The sequence below is a fragment of the Haplochromis burtoni genome, unplaced genomic scaffold, assembly GCF_018398535.1.
Source record: "Haplochromis burtoni strain Fernald_Lab_line unplaced genomic scaffold, NCSU_Asbu1 Contig_173, whole genome shotgun sequence".
Classification (NCBI taxonomy): Eukaryota; Metazoa; Chordata; class Actinopteri; order Cichliformes; family Cichlidae; genus Haplochromis; species Haplochromis burtoni.
In genome coordinates, this window is record NW_024582534.1 from 779,510 (window position 1) to 800,754 (window position 21,245).

Genomic DNA, 21,245 nt, shown 5'->3' on the forward strand with positions numbered 1-21,245 from the left:
ACACTTTCATTTGTCTATCATCATATTTATATGACACATCTGTGTGTGTGATAGGGAGCAGTGGTGCGGTGGGGAGGAAGGTATGGGGTAACCATACCGTGACACTCGGGCCTCCTCGCTGCCTCGTCTCATCTAAACTAGGTCGCTAATTGATGCACGACTTGACACGGAAACCTGGCGAATGCATTTGTCCTTTAATACAAGAATGATTAAAAGCAACTATGGCGAGATGATAATCAGAGTTGTTGATGTTAACCCAGCTGGAGACCTCCCTTTGCCACAGGCTGGTGTAATCACAGAGCTATTATATGCACTGTGATGTTTGCATTTTCTCACACTAGTCTTTTACCAAACAAAAGTGCAAGCAGTAGACAGTACTTTCTTTCACTTTTGGGGGCTTAAACTCGGACTGATCTTTTTAAATGTTAATAATTAGAACCCTGTGCAGATGTACTGTAGGCTGAAATAAACAATGCAAGGAGTTACCTCTGTGACTCTCTGAGAGCTGCTCATCTCAATATTAGTGTCAGTGTTAGGAGTAAACTGCTCTACCTACACGTGGACTATTGCATTTGCTTCTGTATCTATAATGTAGACCCTCCAAAATCAAAGAAAGTGGGCGTGTACGGGAGGCATCCTTTAACCAAACAGCTGCTAATAACTGATCATATCGTGTCACTGCTGAGAAGACTGGAGGTGGGAGAATAATAAGAGAAACTTCAGTCTCTGACAGACCCGAGCTCCCTGCAGCTTCCACCTGTAGCTAGCTGCTGACACACCAAGCAGTCGCTCCTGGAAGTCTTTGTTTCCAAGCTCCAGGTCAATGTGGCGACCTGCGCTGCCAGTTGCTCCAACTCTGGCAATCTGTAGCTGCTTCAATTCGCTGCTTTAGTTTAGGCTTCGGTTGAAACTTGCTGAGAGAGGTGAGTGATCAGAAGAATGAGCCTTACTGAAAACAAAGGTGGCAGAAATAGCATCGAAAACAAGGCTTCATACGTGTAAGAGTTTGGGAAGAGCGCGCTTACTGCTCGGTGAGGGAGCCGCTGTGCGTAACCTCTGCTCTGCCTGCTGATGAGCCAAGCAGCATGCAGCAGGAGCCGCTGTGATGAGGTTGCCAGTGTCGTGGAGGGGAAGCATCTCTTTGTCGTTCTGTCATTCGCTGCCTGCCTCTCTCTGCGCACCGATAAACGTGCTCTCACACACTGTGCGACGCCCGACGGGAGCAAACGCATCCGCCTGCGTTTTATTAGCCGGCGTTTCTCCTTCTCTTCATTCCACTTTGGCCGCCGTGCTGGATTGTTCCCTCTCTAACAAAGCCTGATCTCAGTCTGCCTGCAGACAGCTGATCTCCGGTCCAGGCGGTTCCGGGTTGCATGGTGGTGCTTCGGCTGCTCCAGCGGCTCAACAAATGCAGAAAAGGGAGAAAAGTTTCGGTAAGACGCTTTCTTTGGCTTCGGCTTGTATGAACGGAACGTTTTCTGTGTGTTTGGAGTGTTCTGCGACGACAAGTTACAGCATCTCTGCGTCGAAGGCGACGCGTTCACATCTGACCTGCTTTTGCTAGAAACGATCCATTATCTAACTTGCCTCATTTTATCGAGAGCACCTCACGAATGCGTGAGAGCGGTGTGCGTTTTGTCAGTAATTAAACGGCAGACAGGTCCACACGGTGCTGTTCCATGTGTTTGTGCGAGGTGCGTGGAAATGCGAGTCTGAGAAATCCGTCATTGGCCTCTAACGATAATGCGCTCCCACGACAACAGTGATTAAACTCGGGGTGAAAACGCGAGCATCAGCTCGCACCGGAACACCGTTGTTGTCTCTGTTCGCCGTCCTCCATTCGTTCGGGATTCACACGATGATGCTGCGGACGCGCAGCAGCAGCAGCTTAGAAGCCCACAATGAACGGGGGAAAGGGAGGCTACGAGCCAGCAGCAAATAAACAGATATGATTAGTACTCCGAGCTTTCTTTGGGAGCTTTTGTTCAGCACTTCCCCGGCAATCGAAAAAGCGAAGCGGCCACATTCCTGCCGTGCTTCCCCTCCTCTCTGCCGAGTTTATGGCACAGTAAAAGGGCTGTGGAAACTCTTGCTTCTTTTGGTTTGGTAATGAGTCGCGGGGACTTTGTAGTGTTAACGAGGCCGGACGGATCAGTGCCGCTGAGCGGGCGCGGGGGAGCAGCCGTGCGCTCCGTTCTCTAAATCCAGCCAATTAACAAATCGGCAGCCCCAACACAACACAAACGAGCTGAGCCGCCTCCCGCACCGCGGCGAGAAAAACTAACTTTTTACAGAATTTGTGGGAGATTAAAAGGACGCACATCTGTTTTTACAGATTATTAATAGTTTGTAAACACATGTCATTCAAACTGCATCGTTTCCTGCTGCTGAACACATTCAACGCAGTTTTCATGTGACATTTAAACACGATGGAGGACGCTGTGTTTATTCCAGTGAACAGCAGGTTCAAGTTATCTGGTAGTAAATGCTGATCAGTCTGCACTTACAACTAAGCCAACTAACATAATAAAACGATGTTAGTAACCTCAAAGGACAAACGACTACAGCGACACGGTGCAGCCCTCAAACTCTGACAGGTTTTAATATTTAAAGATGACCCGAGCTAAACATGCAGCTTAAACACTGTGGTCTGTGTGTGTGGGCGGGGGTGGGGGACAAAGGGGAGTGGGACCGTGCCACTCCTCGGAGAATGGCAGGAGAATACTAATTCCAGCCTCATGCAAAAACTCAGTGACCCCCACCTTCTCACCGCCTCAACGGCCCAACAAAGGCTTCCCATAGTTAGCTCAGGCCAAACAATACAGGCCACTGCAAACCTCCTCGGCTCTAACCACACCCCCAAAGACTAAGGTGCAAAAGAGCTGGGAAACTGTGGCGTGGGGTCTGTGTGGGCATGCACTGAAACTCAGTGTTTTCATTCATGGTTGTGTAAAAGCTGCTCTGCCTGGACATAATCAAATGTAAGGCAAACATGTGTGCTAAGGTCAGAAAAGTGTCGGGTTCCTGTAAGAAGTGTTTCTTTAATCAAACAATGCACCACATCCTGCACTGACTGATGTGCTAATCAGGGAAACTGTTGTTTCAGTCTGAATTATAAATGTTGCACAGCTGGTCTTTACTGTAACACCTTTATGGAAGCTGCTGCAGTCTTTGCACTAAACCTCATTCTGGATCTCTTTGAACTGCTCCCTGATTCACAGCAGCTTTGCATGTTTGATTTACCAGATTTTTCTTACAACAGGTGCAAAAGCCCAAAGGTATTTATGTCTTCTCTGGACGGGGCCGACCTGTAAACCACTACACTACGGCGCTCTTATTGTAAATATTCCCAAATAAAGGAAAACACCACACACACATACCTACAACATACATACATGTAGTAAATGTCATCACAGTTCACAATTAAAAAACAAATCTGTAACTCTGAGCATTTTGTGATAACACTGACTGTACAAACACGACAGTGTAAGACTGAGGGCTGCATTAAAATCAAAGCACATTATCCCTGATTTTATGTCTTATTTCACTTTTCTTGTCAATGTTCTTAATTGCCATGATTTTAAACAGTGCATTACGTGTATGTAACTTGAGGTCTAGTTCTCTGTTTATCCTGGTTTTGATTTTTTTCATTTAATCGTTCTGTGATCCTTCATGTGTTTACCTGCTCGATGATTTTAAAGCTTTGTTTGTGCTTCTCCCAGGTATACAAATGCTTTCCGTCCAGCCGGACACCAAGCCTAAAGGCTGTGCCGGCTGTAACCGGAAGATCAAGGACCGCTACCTGCTGAAGGCTCTCGATAAGTACTGGCACGAGGACTGCCTCAAGTGTGCCTGCTGTGATTGCAGACTGGGCGAGGTGGGATCCACTCTGTACACCAAAGCCAATCTCATCCTGTGTCGGAGAGACTACCTACGGTAAGAGAGACCGCTGACGTTTTGGCAGTAAGCGAACGCAGCACACCAAGTGTTAAATGTTCGATTGTATTTTCAATGTGTATTTTATTTTTATCTTCTTAGTATTTTGTTTCATATATAATCTTTTTAAACAGGCACTAGTAACCATCACAGGAGTGTGAGCCAATCTTCCTAAATTGGTTCCAGGTAGTAATTGCATCGGTGTATCGGAATAACAAGGCTCAGTTTTTAAAGAATTATGTACTGACAGCATGATGTTACAATATTAATGTAACTACTCGCTGAAATGTGATGATTTTATTGGAAATGGCAGCAACTCTGATATTGAAACATTATCATGATTTTTAAAGTTAAAAGGTAATAAAGTGCCTGAAGAACTTTTACTTGATTTTCCGCGCAGTCCGACCCATAAATAGAAACGTTATTTCACGTTAGCAGTGACACGTCCTTTATAGCTTCTCTCGCCTACAAACTGGGACATGATGGAGTATTTCACTATTGTGACGGCAACTGCAACATAAGAACTGTTGTTACTAAATTTAAAAAAGGAAACTTATTCGTTTGTATCTAAAAATGTGAATATTTTATTTTCATTTACGACCCTTTCAGACTCTGTCTCTGTGGGCACGTGTGTGATAAGTACAAAAACAGCAGAAAATAAATAAGTTAGTGATTCTGTAACAACAGTCACAAAGAGTCAAAGCACAGAAAACAATAAACCTCGTCACAGTAATTCATTATCTCTCGAACCTAATTGGTGCACAGCAACATTTCATTATGACCAAACGATTCATGCTCTCTTTTTGTGTAATATTTTATCTATTTATCAGTGTGTGCGATTCAGTAGTACTGTGTAACCAAGTGTGTTCACGTGGTCTGCATATTCACTGGAACAGACTGTAGTTTCGATACGTACAAATAGAAATAGAAGATTTTATTTGGCAGAAATCGAGTGTTTCTGTGCTCCTGTATAGAAACACAATCGTTGGTATATTTGTAAGTATAACTGATAATAAAACACTGGATCATTTAACTTCTTTAAATGGGAATAAAATCTGGAACTAATCATTTTTTAATTTTACAGACAAGGTTTTAATTATTTATTTTTTTAACACTGCAATGAATTGTTTTTTCATCCACTGTAATGCAGTAAACATTAGCAACAGTAAGTGTTTCCCTTCTAACAATCATCTTTGTAGCTACAGCTTTTGAATAAATCAAACATTAATTATCCATCAGGGTCGTGGGTGGCTGGAGCCAATAAAAATGAATTATTTCCAATTAAAATCTTTTTAAATGTAACTATTATTATTATTAAAATTTCAAATATATCCATTTCTGACTTTACGTCATCACAAAGACGATTCTGAAGATACTGAAACACTTTAAGTTCGATCCTTTCTGTGTTGTCGTGGCCTCCTGTGGGCTGATGTCAGGAAACAGCTGCTGTTGTTTTTGAAGTCACGTTCATGTTAAATCAGCTTGTAGTTTATGGCGAGCCGCCATTACAACCTTGAAGTTTAATCTGCATGCGGTTTGTGAAATTGTTTAATTTTTGGATTTGTGAGAATGAAAGTTTTGTAAATTCACATCGATGCTTAGCGCTGTGATGAGGTCACTCTTCTGTTTTAGCTAAATGTTTTAATGGAGTTCGAGTAGGATATGAAGACATGAAGGTTTCTGACAGCGTTACGTTTCTTCTTTGCAGCTCTTCCATCAAAGTCGACTGAATGAGACTTCAGTCTCAGCTGATGCAGGTTTATAAACAGCACATTTGCATAATGACTGAAAGCAGCACCTCTGACTAACGGTGAGCCGCAACGTCAGTTTCATGGTCATTAATACGGAAATTATCATGACCATTGATCAACAGCCACACTGATCAATGGTCATTGTTAATCAGCGGTGCTGGTTTCAGATGAACAGATTCAACTTTTGGGACTGACAATAAACAGTTCATGGAAGATGTAGCAGAGTTCATGCTGTCATAGCATCACAGGGGTAACAGGGTAAAATGAGCATGTTGTGGGTGTTGTCCTCAGTAGTGTTAGAGTTTAACACCTGAGAGAGCATGCCCGGACCGAATCAGCATCACGTCCCACAAAACCTGATGTTAGCGGGTTTTGTTTGCAGAGAGACGTGGCTGCAGAATGCTGCACTGTGATCATGTTCTCACATCCTCGGCCAGTTTGACAGCTATGGACAAATTTATTAATAATAGTAAACGGATTGTTCCTTATGCAGCGTTTTGGTTTGGGGTTTTTGTCCTGTCCAAGCAGAATTATGGTCTGAATCCTTTGTTGTGTCAAACATATTTGCTCTCCCGGGAGGAGCACCGTAGCCTCGCTGTAGGCTCCTCTTGTTAACGTTTTTGTTTTATTTATTTACTTTATTATTCATATTGTCTTGTGGATGTTATGCTGCATCAGTCGGGGGGCGACCACCAGACTGAACAATAAGCAAAGAAATAGAAAAAGGAGAATCCCCCAGAACAGATCCCGGGCCCCCAGGAGGCCGCTAGACTTACGCAGACCCCCAGCAAGAGACACGGGGAGCTGGGGCTGCAGCTGAGCACCACCAGCCACATGATGGAAGTGATCAGTGCGGACCAGAGAGAAATACACTCGTCCAACCACTGAGTAATATACAAACTGGGCATAGGGCAGTGAGGACTGTATGTGTGATGTATTTGTTTCCATGTTAGCTTTGGCTACGATGCACAGCTTGGCTGAGGCTGGGATACACGTGTGGACAGCTGCTATTCAACAAACCTGCTGTTGTTCATTCCAGATTTTGAAAATGTTGTATTCACTTTTCATGCCATGACAGTACATTTAGTTGATTTAACCTGTGATATCATCTTCTGCCATATTTAGTAGAGGAATATAGTTCAATAGTGTTACGTTCTTTGTCTGGGCGTGTACTGAACGCAACAAGAAACTGGCCCACTCCCACTCCACCAAAGCAAGAACACAAACAGTATATTTTAAAGTGCTAAGCAGCCATTTATTTGCTTCAGCAGTGAGCAGTGTTAAAAATAACAAACAGAACTCCCTGATGGTCCCTATGCTTTCCTACACAAATGAAAAACAAGACAACTCACTTACCAAAGTTTCTAAATGACAAACAGGAGAAAACTCAATCAACAAAAATGGCTCCTCACCCCTACCAGGCTGCTGCAGTGAAGGATATATACAATATATGTACTGCTTTACAAATCTATTACAGCTATTTACAAAATTAAGATACACACACACACACACACACACACACACACACACACACACACACACACACAGTTATACTTGCACATCAATGGGCAAAGACACAATGACTCAAAACACAGGCTCTTTGTTGGATGTGGAGGCTAGTAGAGAGGGGGGGCCAGGTGGCTGTCATCCGGTAGTTAAATACTGGAGGTGATCAACCAATTATCCAATCCCAGGACAGGAAGAGACTCCGCCCAGGTGTCCACCTCCTAAGAGAGAAAGGGGAAAACCCACAGCCATCCTCTGGTGGGAGGAGTCACATAAACAAACACTGACAACATTGGATCATAACAATAGCTTGGTGGAAAAATGTATACATAAATTTGTAATGTTACCCAGCTGCAGTGGGGTGGTGGAGGTGATCACAACGGCTGATTTACTCCAGCTAACAGAGTATTCTGATACTGATGAGAACTTATCAGTGTGATCGTTTTAAGAAGACAAGTTTATTTGTTCCAAAGGAAAAGCAGCACATCGTCAGCATGCAGGCTTATCTTATGGTCTGTAGTTTCATTTTGAATTTCTTTAATATCTACGTTTTTCCATACAAACACCCAAAAGTGAAGAGGGAAGTGTGCAGCCCCGTCTGGTGGCCCTCCTGACATTGAAGGTTTGGGAAGTAAGATCATTTATCCTAACACTGCATTTAGATTCAATGTATGAAGACTGAACCATCCAAATTTGTGCAGATTCTAATGAAAACTCCCAGTTTACCTGTTCAAAAGCTTTCTCTGCATATAAAGACACAGCCATGGCTCCTAATTTGCTGATGAAGCAGTAATCTGTTACATTAATTAGTCTGTGTGTATTATTGGCTGAGTGTCGACCACTGATAAAACCTGTTTGGTCAGATGAATTATGAATGGAGAGATTGTTTTCCTCTTTGCAGTGAGAGTGGGTGACAGCTGGATGGGACTGTAGGATCTATGCCTGCTGTAAGAGTTCATGTTTGGATGCTGTCGTTGGCCAATGTTCTGTAAAACTCTGCTTTTCCTGCTCTGCTACAATATTACAAAATCAAACTCTGAAAAGTGATACATACAACATGCATTTTTGCACTGCGTCATGTTTGTTGCATTCAGCACACAGTAACGAGTGTGTGTGTCTGCTGTGTTGCACTGCTAGATGTTGCAAAGTAACAGACCAGAGGAGAGAGTAAGATGAGATGTACTTTATTAAACCCGAATTGGGAATTATTTTGTTATTGCAGTTAATACGACCACTACTACTACTACTACTACTACTACTAATAATAATAATAATAATAATAATAATAATAATAATAATAAGTGCCTGGTGCGTGTATAGACACACACAGATATATGCAGATGCACATGTGTGTGTGCTATGCAGTGTGTTATGAAAAGCACTATTGATTAGTCAAATCGGACTCAATTATTATTCGTAATTGAAACAAAAGTTTAAAAAGTATTTTAGTTTCTTTAAATTCAAATCGTCTTCCCTGATAGCAGTGGGCAACATCCTGTCCCACGATAGACACAGACATTGTAGTTGTCTTCCATCTTCCATCGATCATTTCTAATAAACCTGCTGTTCAGCTCGAATTTTCTTCCTCCTGTAGGATCGTTTGTTTCTGTTTGGGCTCCAAAACGTTGGACTCGTCCCCCTCTTCAGATTCGACCAGCAGCTCCAACAGGAAACATGTTCTCGACAGCGTTCTCACCGTCAAACTAGTTTGAACTCACTGTATTATTTTTCCCACTCTACCTTTGTGTCCACATCGAGTCCCGTGCTTCTAGAGTTTCTACTTTTAACATTACACTTAAAACTTGTGGATCACATGACCCTGAAAACTCCTTAGTTACAGCCTTTGCTCAGCCTGCTGTGATACACAATGACTCTACAGCAGGTTCAGTGCTCTGTGGTTTCTACTGGGACAACTGACAGACTGCACTCCTGGAATTCCCTCTTGGTCTTGAGTAGCATTCCCACCTTATTGCTGAAAGACGTCTGATTGCCCAGGATGAGACTGTTCATATTTCCTCCCTTTTGCTCTTTAGCTCCAGCTCTCAGCTGTTTCCTCTGTAGATCATTCAGGACAGCAGGTTTGGTTCAGTCCAGTCACAGAGGTATATTCAGTGCCATCAGCTGTTCAGTGTAAACAATGCAGCTCACAGAAAAACAACCACATGAAAAGTGTGTACTGTAATACATTTCTTACTTATTAAAAGTAACTCAGAATGTGATGAAGGAAAAAACACAGGAGCTGCCTCGACTGTACTCAGAGTATTTATGCCTAAAACACTTGTTAACACAGTACAATGTAAATGTTGTTTTTTGATTACTTTAAATAACTTTAAGTTACATTTATATAAGCGCATGCAGATACTAAATTGCCCATAGGTGTGAATGCGGGAGTGAATGGTCTGTCTCTGTGTGTTGGCCCTGCGACAGACTGGCGACCTGTCCAGGGTGGACCCCGCCTCTCGCCCTGTGACAGCTGGGATAGGCTCCAGCGCCCTCGCGACCCTGAAAAGGAGAAGCAGAAGCAGATGGATGGATGGAGTTAAATCTATGACAGTTTTTAGAGCAGGGCTCCATGATGTGAATGACCCTGAATATGTGGAGTGTTTCGTGTCCACTTTGATAAGTGAAATATTACCCAAACCACAGCTTCAGGTTAGGTGGAGCCACTGGTTTCATCTTTTAAAAACATTAAAGCTAAAGCCTAAGCTAAAGGCTGCAGTAGACTAAAGTACATTTCCATGTGACATGCAGTGGAGTGGTGTATGAAGTAGTGAGATATACTCAAGTACAAAACATGTACGTTACTTAAATGCATTCGACTGTCGATCATAAAAACGAGGACACACTAACGTTTTTCAAATCTTTCTCGTTTCCTTTCGGTGAGTTTCACCCTTAGCCAGCACAAATGAATCAACCATCATGTTAGTAACAATACTCATGTACTGATTGTTAGTGTTACTGTGCTGTTACTGTTCGGGACATTCTTCGTACCAGTGTGTGGAGTTATTGATGCTTGTGATCATGCAGAGGCGTCATTTCCATCCGGACAGTATTCTTGTCAGTTTATGGTCTTATTCCAGAATCAGTTGATTTGGTTTCTGGTCCTTTGGGGGCCTTTTGGAAAACTCCAGGTGTCACGTGCCTTTTACTTAGGAGTGGGTTCCCCCACACAGGCCTGATTGGTGTTGTGCTGTTTGCCCTTCCAGAAGGTTCTCCTCTGTCCACAGAGCCGTGCTGCAGCTCCGTCAGACTCATCGTTCTGAATTTAACAGAATTCACAAGAATTTCAAGCAAACTTTTTTCTTTTTAAACTTTGTCATGATGAGTTTTTGTGTGAAGGGTTGAGGTTACAGGTCGCCAGTCTGTCACAGGGCTAACAAGCACAGACATTCACACTCACATTGACACTTACACTAACGTAGCCCTGCTGTGGGAGGAAGCCATAGCACCCGGAGAGAACCCACACAGGAAGCCCCGGCCTGGTGGATCTGTGACCTTCTGTGAGACAACAGTGCCAATCACAGCACCACTGTACTGTGTTTGAAGATCAATTTAATTCATTCTGGAATAATAACATGACAAAGTGTGAACTTGACCTCTGACCTTGAGGTCATTGAGATTGAAACTTGTCAGAGTTTCAGTAGATACAGCTGTGGTATCAGTTTCAAACATCTGCCTCGTTCCTGAGTTATCACTTTCAAAACGCCGCCTGCCTTGTGATGACGATCAACCTTTGAGGGTTAAACTCGACACTCGGGCGGGCGACTATGTGAACAGTGCAGTAACTGAGTTCAATGAGCAAACAGGACAAACCTCCTGTTTATTTAAATATTTTATATAATATCATTGAAATATAAACTTTGCTCTTTCAAGCTGAATTCCAGCAAAGCACAAAAAGTGAGGAACAAAGAAGATTGTTGGTCAAGTCGAGGAGCAACAGCGAGTTTAGCAGCACAAGCCAAGCAGGCTCTGCCTCTAGTATCAGATCTCCAATTAATAACTGGAGCAACCTTAATAAATTCCCATTTTCATGGACATTACCTCCGATGGTCCTTACAGATCTGTAGGTGGTACAGAGTGAGGTTTATTCGTTCTGTCTCTGCATTTATATAAAAGGTCAGAAGTAGTTTGTTAAGAATGTCAAGAGACAGTTTTTATAAACGAGTACATCAAGACTGGAATAATAGCCAAGTCATGAACAGTGTCGGGAGGGTAGCCCTGAGTAACATGAAGATCAGATCGACTCTCATTACTACAAGTTCTCCGTGGCAGGTAGGACACGTATGTTATGCAAGTCTTCTGTTTGAGGGTTAGAATGATGGCAGGATGCTGTAAACGGACCAAACTTCAGTCAGGAGAACAACCATAAGGTTAGTCATTAATATACTGCAACAACACGGGAATTTTTTTTAATTCCTTACTTAGTTTACTTAAAGATTCCTTTATATTTTCTAAGAAAAGCAAAGACAGGTTACGGGGATTACTGGGAGCACAAGAGCTCACTGCGGATCAAGACTGGCATTGAAAGATGGGCAAACACAATACTGTTCAAGCTGAGGACCAGTCCTGCTGACAAGTACCGGCTTCTGTCATCTGTCAGAGAACAAAAGTCCTTGACTGACTTGATGTGAACGGTTTGTGATCAACAGCAATCCAGACTGTAACACGGGGGGAGTATTTTGGAGCAGGAATGACGGCGAAGAATGAGATTAGTTACTCTTTCATCTTCAAAGTTCAAGGTGACTGAATTGATTGGATGTCTAGTGTCATGTGAGGTCCCTGCCTTTGGATTAATGAATGGCAAATATAGCAACCTGCAGCATCCACCATCCAACAAAGAGACCCAGGGCCCGCCACACCCAGGGCCCGCCACACCCAGGGCCCGCCACACCCAGGGCCCGCCACACCCAGGGCAATCAGTGACTGCACTATCACACACACACACCAACCTTAACTATTTTATTTCTACTTATTTAGTTTATCTCAATCTGTCCACTCAGGTTAGCAACATCACAAGAAGATTTCTATAATCCGCTGGCTTTTTCGAGTGCATGATGCACCCACATCCTTCTCCACGTGAACCCCACTCTATTTAGCAGGGTGACACGTTATTAGGCCTGACATAATCAAGGTTAATAGAATTCTTCAGGCGTCTGAAACCCAGAACGATGTAGTCCCACCAGCAGAGAAATAGTAATCCTCCAGCACAACACCTGCAATAAAAACTAAAAACAACAATAATAAACACACCAGGGGAAACCTGAAGAATCAGCACAAATGCAAACACAGTCAAAGCTATGATCTTTGTGCTTCACTCTCTCTCTGAATGTGGGAAAATACAACAAGATTATTTTATGACCCCTGTGAAACCAGAGCTTACACTGGTGATACTGGTAATAGCATGACAACACTGTTTATGCTGATATTTGATTTCCACAGTACAGAGGGATGAAAGCTCGGAGGAGGATGGAGAGCAGACAGACTGACACATGTGAGTTTAAAAATGTGCAGAAAAGGAAGACTGTGGCGTGCGTGTCGGTGCTAATGTGAGGAGTCCAAGGTTGGATGCAGGAGTGGAAAGGCGATTGGGCATCTGTTAATGGAAAACTGTAAATTGTAGGCATCCGTTTTAAAGGCAGCACCAGGAAAACACTCATTTATCTATCTGTTCATTCATTTTTTAATCCAACTTCAATTTTCCTCTACAGTGGTTTTAGTAAGATTGTAACTGCCAGCAAATGCACAGCACCATCAACACTGCTGGATTTATTAATGTTTGGAAAAGCTGGCTATCAGTGAGGGATAAGCCTCCATGTACATGATGGGTCAGTTTAATCATTCACATTTTCTCCTCACTGAGATCAACTTTCTACTCCACAGTCACTGTGTAACCCTGTGTGTAAATACAAATGAAAAATGCATCATGCTTTTATCTGGCTCATGACGCATTGTCAGTTTGCATATCAGTGTCAGGCCTGACTGTGACATCAAGTCAAGCTTTATCTACAGGGGCGGGCAGACGGCGAATAGAAAAGCCTCTCGCCTCTAACATTCATGTATTTTAAATCTCATTCGGATCAAATTGTTTCCATCATTACATTTATAATAATAATGTAACAAGCAGTTTAGTGTGTGATTACTTGTTTTTTAAAGAACAGGATATTCAAGTGAATAATTGAAGGTCGTAATCGACATTCTGAAATATTCAGTCTTTTTAGACCAACTCCGCTGATTCATGGCTCCATCAACATCCATTCTGTCTCCCTTCTTAATGTGAGCATGTGGATGTAGGCCACATGTTGCAGTGAGTCGGCACTGATGGCCTTCTGCCCTAGACAAGCTGGATGTAAGCCTTAAGTGGCCCAAATGCAAAAAAGTAATTAGGAACCAAATATGACAAACGTGTAGTAAATATTAGGGGTGCAACGATACACAAAATTCACGGTTCGGTTCGATACTTTGGTGTCACGGTTCGATATTTTTTCGATACAAAATAATGTTCATGCTTTTTTAATTTGTCATTTATTAAAATTATAAATATATATTTTAACTCAAAAGTACAGTTTTTAAATTTAATGTTGCTGAAACAACAAAGTAATAAAATAATAAATCTGATGGAGAAATCCCTCATCTTTGGAAAAGAGAGTTTATTACAGAGAAATGGCTCTTTCAAAATAAAAGCTCTACTATCCGCTTCTTCTGGGCTATATTCTCAGCAGCACATTAAACATATCAGGTCCCCATAAGGAGAATCCTGTGCTAACGGCTGTCTAAATGACTCGGGTAAAGTTAGTAGCATGCTGCTTGTTGTTTTTGTCTTTGCACTAGGATGATGTCGGAGTAAATGTGCAGTCATATTCGTTGTGTTCCCACTAGTGCTGTCAGCGTTAATCTGAAACGACGTTAACGCCACAACACGGCAAATCTCCGTTAACGAGCTACCGCCGATCGCCCCGTGCGTGGGGCTGGACGGTGTCAACACTTTAACGAGCTAACTGCGCTAACGCACTAGTTCCCACCCATGTAATTGAGCATTGCGTGGCACATCCAACATACTGTTTTACTTTAGTCCATGACGCGCTTACCTTCAGGGTCATACGTCACATGAAGACCAAAATAGTTCCAAAGGCCAGATCTGAATGAGGGTGGGGGAGGTTCAATTTGCCATGTTGCAACGAGCTTAGCTTCTGTCTTGCTAGCTTGCACTGCGCTCAGTGGATCTGCGCTCGACAGTGCAGCCTAGGCGGAGTAGTCGAACGCAGATCCACTGAGCACTCAACACAGACAGCATCGTCAGAAGAAAAGTTGATAAAATAAATTAAAAATGTTGTATTGTTCGATACATATGCGTACCGAACCGAAAGCACTGTATCGAACGGTTCAATACCGATACGAGTATCGTTGCACCCCTAGTAAATATGCACTGGTTTCCTTAACTATGCTCGACATTTATAGCACATTAACAGCATCTGAGCGTCATGTCGTTAAGAAAAAGGGGGAAAAAACCAAGCAAATAATTGAGAGCTGTATCTCGCCCTGCAGTCGTCGCTTCTACTGTTTGCCAGAAACAAGAAGAAAAGGCTGAGATGTTTCAAACTGTGCAAGAACTGGACTGGAAATCAGTGGCGACAGGTCTTATGGAGTGATAGATGCAGATTTTACATTTCTGGTTCAATAGATGAAAAGAGGTCGGGATTGAGATGCGACAGTGAGTGTGTGAATGCGACTGGTTCCTATCCAGCACTTTGCTACTCTGAGCATTCAAAGCGCACAACTTGCCTTAGTCACACATTCACACAAGCTCTATTGTCTACAGTCACACTCTGATGGACGTATCAGAGTGCAGCTTTGGGTTTGTGTCTTGCCCGAGGATATTTGGGCTGCAGCCAGGGATCGAACTACCAACCTTCCAATGAGGAAATGACCTGCTACAGCCACCCCACCCGTGCAAAGCCATCTGTAAAACATGGTGGAGGCCACGTCGTGGTTCGGCACTGCAGACAGTAGTGTGGGGGATTGATTGACAGCGGCTTCGTTTTTCAGGATGACAGTGATCCCAAACATACTGCTGTGGCGTGGGTGTGGTCTCTGGCCGGCTGCAGAGGGGTGACGCAGTGAGCTCGGGGCGGCGCAGGGGCGGGGTGAACAGGTGTGCTGGGACATGAGTGTGATTATATCTCTTTATATGTTCACAGTGACAGTCAGAGGGGCAGAGACGTGAGAGCGGAACAGGAGTGTCTGTGTCCCAGTGACAACAAAAACCACAGTGTGATCACATTCGAAAATAAAGTAGTGCTGTCATCACGTCCGCGTCCTGTCTGTGCTTAACGGGTCCAGCGTTACAACTGCCAATGAGGTCAAAGCATACCTGGGTAGAAAAACAGGAAATGGGTTAGACATGGGCACCCCTGAGCCCAGACCCCACATTACTGAAGCAGTGTAGGATCAACTTATGAGAGCCATTTATGAACTACTGCGTTTATATTGGAAAGGTTAGTATATTCAGGTGCCCACTGAGGTAACAGGGGAATGGTCTTTGACCACATTCTCTGTCGCAGGAATGCCACTAGTGAAAAAATGAAGTGTTGTGTAAGTGATGTTCAACCGGGAGAGGAATTGCAATTCATGTCCACTGAACAATAAAGAGGAAGTGGAGGCAAAGATGTTTAGACTTTGAGTCTTTGTAGCGCACAGCTGTGCAACACATGACTGCTGCGGTCATGTGGCACCAAGTACCAGTTTAATGGAAAGCCCTGGACCAGGCTTTGGAAAGTCCTTCAAGAAGCCTGGAGAAATAATCCTGAGTAGTACTTTAATTAATTACAAGAAACCTTGAGAAAGGGTCAAGTCTGGATTGGAGAATAAAGTGGTAATGGTGGAACTGGCAGTGAATTGGAAATACTGTGTTTTTCTTGTACACTGTATGTTTCAATACATTGCTGCACTTGTTTCCAAGTATAGAATAAGTATGGAATAAATAGGTGGCTGAGCCTTATACAGTATTGTATGGTTTGTCCTACGTCCTAAATATTCTATATCTACAGACACAAACATGGATGTCAAACCTCAACATTGAAGTTTACCTGAAGCCCACACACACAGGGACCAGTACCTCCTCCTTCACTCCCACCACCCTCTGGAACACAAACTTGGAGTAATCAGGTTCCCTCTGAAACATGCAGTCATCCTAGTTGGGCTTACCCCAGAGAAACTCAGGAGAGTTTTCTCCAAGCACGACATCCCAGTTTACTTCAGACCCAGCAACACGCTCAGAAACTGGTTCATCCCAAAGACAAAACTCCAAAACACAAACTTAACAATGTGGTGTATGCCGAGGAATGCCCAGACCTCTACATCGGAGAGACCAAACAGCCACTTCACAAACGCACAACACAGAAGAGCCACCTCCACAGGACAAGACTCAGCAGTCCATCTGCATCTAAAGGTCAAAGGTCACTCTTTGAGGATGCCAATGTTCACATTTTGGACAGAGAGGACAGATGGTTTGAGAGAGGAGTGAAAGAAGCATCTACGTCCACTGTGAGCGACCATCTTTGAACAGAGGCGGGGCTTACAACACCAACTGTCTTCCCAGACGCCTTAATGCCCACTCGCATCCTGGGCCATCTGACCTCAGGAAATCACATGATAGGGTGGGGCCAGGTTTCACAATGAGCTCACCTGAAACCCTGGCTGATTGTGACCCTCACCCAGTTTCACACCTTGGCTCATGTGATTAGGTAGAGGGTCAATAGGGGGTCCAAGACCCACTTAGGGACACTCCCATAGGGCTTCAAATCTGGGGCTGTCCACCAGTTGCTCTTAGAGCTGAAGAAGCTTCCACGTCCTCATTTTAGGTTTGAAGGCGTTTTAGTAGATGAAGGTGAAAGGCTTCAACATGAACCGAGCTGCGGTCTGGGGAAGGCATCGAAGGGGGCTGGCAGCGGTTCCCGGGCCTGGCAGGCAGGGAGGGTGGGGCACGAGAACGAACAGCTTGTAGAACTGGGGGAACATATGTAGATGAGAACCGGGAAGCCATTCATGTGTCTGAAACTGGGTTCCACTCTTGTCATCGACACCAGACTGTCAGCTGCTCTACCTTCTGACACGACTCAAGCTCAGTTGAACTAAGTTGCCAGTGGTAGCTTATGTGGTTTTTACTCTCATCCCATTTATTTGATATCCTCTGTCCTTCCAGACTGACCTTTATGGTCTTAATAAAATGGTCTATATTGACATTAAAGGAATAGAAAGATGGTGCTATGGCTTATGGGCAGGTACAGGCTCAGCTCACCTTTTCACTGAACAGTGAATGTGCCCGTCCACTACAAAATTCTAATTCAAAATGCACTTCTGTCTTTTTAATTAAACTCTAGTGCAGTTTGGAGGCTATTTGACCTTTACTGCCCTATCTTTATGGGGAATGCCACAGGTCATTTCTATGCATATATTACTGGATTACCCGCCTCCCTTTTCCTCTTGATGATCCTTGAGGCTTTACAGATTAAGGACAGGTTTGGGTCTTAAGTATAGCCTATTTTTAATCTGCTATGTGGGGAGTATTTTACGGCAGGAGAGCTCTAATATTTAAGGCTTTAGTTAAAACAATTAGGGAGAGTTGGGGTTTTTTTAATGTCATGATAGTAACATAAAAATGCAGTGCTTAAAAAATATCAACATCAGCAGCCACCAGAGCCAATAGTTTTTTAAAGAGTTTTTAAATTATTATTAAATATTTCAAATCTCTGCCTTTTTCGGGTGGTGCAGGCCTGAATCCAAATCAACACGTCAAGCCAATCACTGCATTCCCTGAAGGACTTGACTGGCTTCCAAAAAATGCTGAGTAAATATTTTTTCTTTGCAAAACGAAGTCCAAGTTACTAATTCAATTCAATGCAATTTTATTTATAGAGAAGCAAAACAACAGCAGTCGCTTTATGTTGTAAGGTAAGTTATTACAGCAAAATAAGAAAATCAAAAATAAGATTTGTTCAGTTATTCACTGGAAAACTTTTCATAGAAACAAAAAGAAAAATTGATGTTATGCATTAGTACAGAAAAACACACATACAGGTCAGTTTAGTATGAGAGTAACTGTGTAAACCGACACCAGGGATGCTGACACACATTTATCTGTGCACGATGTACAAATTTGTGATTATTTTTTTCCTTTGTTGAATCAGAATATTTCATTAGTCCCTAAGAAAATGTGTGGTTACAATCGCTCCAAGACGATAAGAGCAGTAACAAACTGAAATAAATTATAGACAATCCTGAGCATCGTCCGACAGACGTTCAAAGATCTCAGACGCCTCCAAAAATAGAGACGAGTCTGGGCCTTCCTGTAGAGGGCAGTGGTCAGTCCAGTTTACTGTCAAAGTGTACTCTAAGGTATTAATACTCCTCCACATCGCCCCCCTCGACTGAAACAGGCGTCCTCCTAATGTCCACAATCAAATCTTTGGTATTTGTCACGTTGAACTATAGATGATTCTGCTTGTACCACATGACACAGCAGCCAACCACAGCCCGGTACTGCAGCTCATCACCCTCACTGATGCATCCGTCCACTGCAGAGAAGTAAAGAAACCAAAACTAAACTCAAAAGTCATCATCCATCCAATTCGCGGTTACAGGATTAGACTTGGTAACCTGTGATGTGATGGACTCGCATTTTCCAAAACTGTTTCTTGACATCTTTTATTAAATTCAAGGATCACTTGGTCTTAACACCCGTTGGTTTGACACTGATTGAAGAACGACACAAAGGGCTGTGTGCCTTTACATTGCAGGAGGCCTTGTAGCTGTAGCTTAGAGCAATTTTTGTTAGTTGGTTTTGTTTGTTGGGTTTTTTGTCATGTTTAATGTTGTGTATGAATAAAGTGCCCTGTATGGACACTGTGTAAGCCTGGGCTCCATGTCTTGCCTGGCTACAGTCAATGCTGGCTGCAGCACATTTGGCTGCCATTTCTCCTCTACAGGCATGTGAGAGTACGATAACACACTGCTGTTTAACACATGATGACATGCAGCATGCACCCCACTGCAAGCCCCTCACGTTCTGGCACAGGTGGTTTTTGTACTGTGGTGGAGAATCATCCACAGTTTTCATCCTGTATGCACACACTCGCACGTTACACACACACATCACAAATGTTTTTCCCTCACTTCTGGAAAGTGAAGCGTCACATAGAGAGAGACTTCCACGTGGACCTGTACTTCTCACACTCTTTAGCTTTTAGTGTTTAATAGCTGCAGGTGACAGGAGATTATTGTGACATCAATGCATCTGCATGATTCATGTGGCTTGCATGAATGCCCAGCAACAGGAGGATTGAAGAACTATGGAACAGATTGGGGATGTAGAGAGTTCCAGGACAAAGAAAGATTGACCCCTGTTAGCTAGCCATCCTGTATCAAGAGTATTTTGACTAACAGCTCAGTGAGGATCTGTGCAGATGTAGTTGTCGAGCTGTGGTTTGAGATTAGCTGGAGCTGGTTCGGTTCAGTGTGATGAGCACTGCTGCTGTGTGTTACTCATGCATCCTATAGCCTGTTTGTGTCTGATGAAAGCGATCACCTCATGGTAATAGAATTGATCAAACCTAGAATCTGCATGTGTTACAAATGAACATAAGATACAGACGTGGAAGCAAATCTGGCTACAGGTGTTAGAGGAGGTCGGTTTGGTTGGTGGCAGTCCCACCTACAGACAGTATGTGGGTAGCATAGGCATCGCTATGAGATCTGTACTGAACCTCTGAGTTCTCAGTTACTAGCTGGTCAGACACCACTGTAACCCTCCCCCAGCTCCAGGCTGTTCCCAGTGCACATGCCAGTGAGGTGTTTCAGATAATCAGCACTGCTCAAATGTATTCTGTGCTGACTTGGGAAGAACATGCACTGGTACAATTCAGTTCAGTTCAGTTCATTTTTATTTCAAACATTTCAAACATGTGCCTTCACAATCATTACAAAATTCCATTATTTGTTTGAAAAGGAGTAGGCTGAAGTATTTACTTATTTGTCCCTACCCCCTCAAGTTTTACCTCTCATTCATTTAATTTTTTTTTGTCTTAAATTAAACAAACAACATATGAAACATATGAAGTAAAACAAAACATAACATACATAAATCACAATCGTTTTTAAACCCTGTTGTCAGTGCGTTGAAGTTCTGTTGTAAGCTGTTACAGTGTTTTTGATGTTGTACTCTGCATCATGATAAACGAAGAAATAAATCTAAAACCTCTGACACCTGGATCTGTGATAACAGATACTCCAAAGAGAAAAGAGCCTTGCAAAGCTAACTATCGGCAGTTATAGCGTCTTTCTGTGCTCCTGTAAAATGAGATGTAAATGTGGCAATTTTAACAGCCTGATTTATTCATGAAAAGGCCAAAGAGATGAATGCTAATACTGCAAAACTGCTTTGCCCTTGGCCAGGGCACATTGACAAACAAGTGACTCAGTGAAAGAATTAACAACTTCATTAAGTTACCTGACAGCACATCCAGTTCTGCATCCCTTTGTGTGTGCTGGCTGTTGCAAGTCTTATCTGTTGCTACATAAGGTACCGAAGATGCGTTTTCTGACTTTAAAGAACCTGTAAAGGCGGAGCTTGAATGGTTTTAAGGAAAGATCTGAGAATGGTTGTTCAAGCTACGAGCCTGAAAATGTAAGTCAAGCCAAAGTTTCACCACTGAGAGGAAATCCAGTGTGTGATTGGTTTGGTGGTATGAAATGATCAGTGTGTTTCTGCATCGACATCAAAACCCAAAGTGGTGAGCAGCTGCGAGACACAGTAGTGCTGAGGGGGTCCTGCTGTATTGATTGCTGATAGTAGGTATCAGTTTTCCATTGGACTTAAATCTGTGAAATGCTAAAGAGGCAGTCAAAGCAATCTGCAGCCATGCTGTCAGTCTGACGATTTCTCAGCTGCCATGACTTAGAGTGCTTGATCAGTGAGAGCTGAGCTTTCTGTTTCACACAGACAAAGGTGGCAGATCTGCTGGCAAACATCACACACACACACACACACACACACACACA

At 43.1% G+C, this 21,245-nt stretch overlaps 1 protein-coding gene across 1 annotated transcript in view; it reads left to right on the forward strand.

Moving 5' to 3' along the window:
• Nucleotides 1-929: 929 nt before the first annotated feature.
• Nucleotides 930-21,245, forward strand: part of lmo3 (LIM domain only 3) — a 53,295-nt gene continuing 32,979 nt past the window's right edge. The window contains exons 1-2 of the mRNA XM_005933815.3: nt 930-1,433; nt 3,723-3,936. Of these exons, the coding sequence (XP_005933877.1) occupies nt 1,409-1,433; nt 3,723-3,936 (239 nt within the window). The 5' untranslated portion in view covers nt 930-1,408. The remainder of the gene's footprint in view (nt 1,434-3,722; nt 3,937-21,245) is intronic.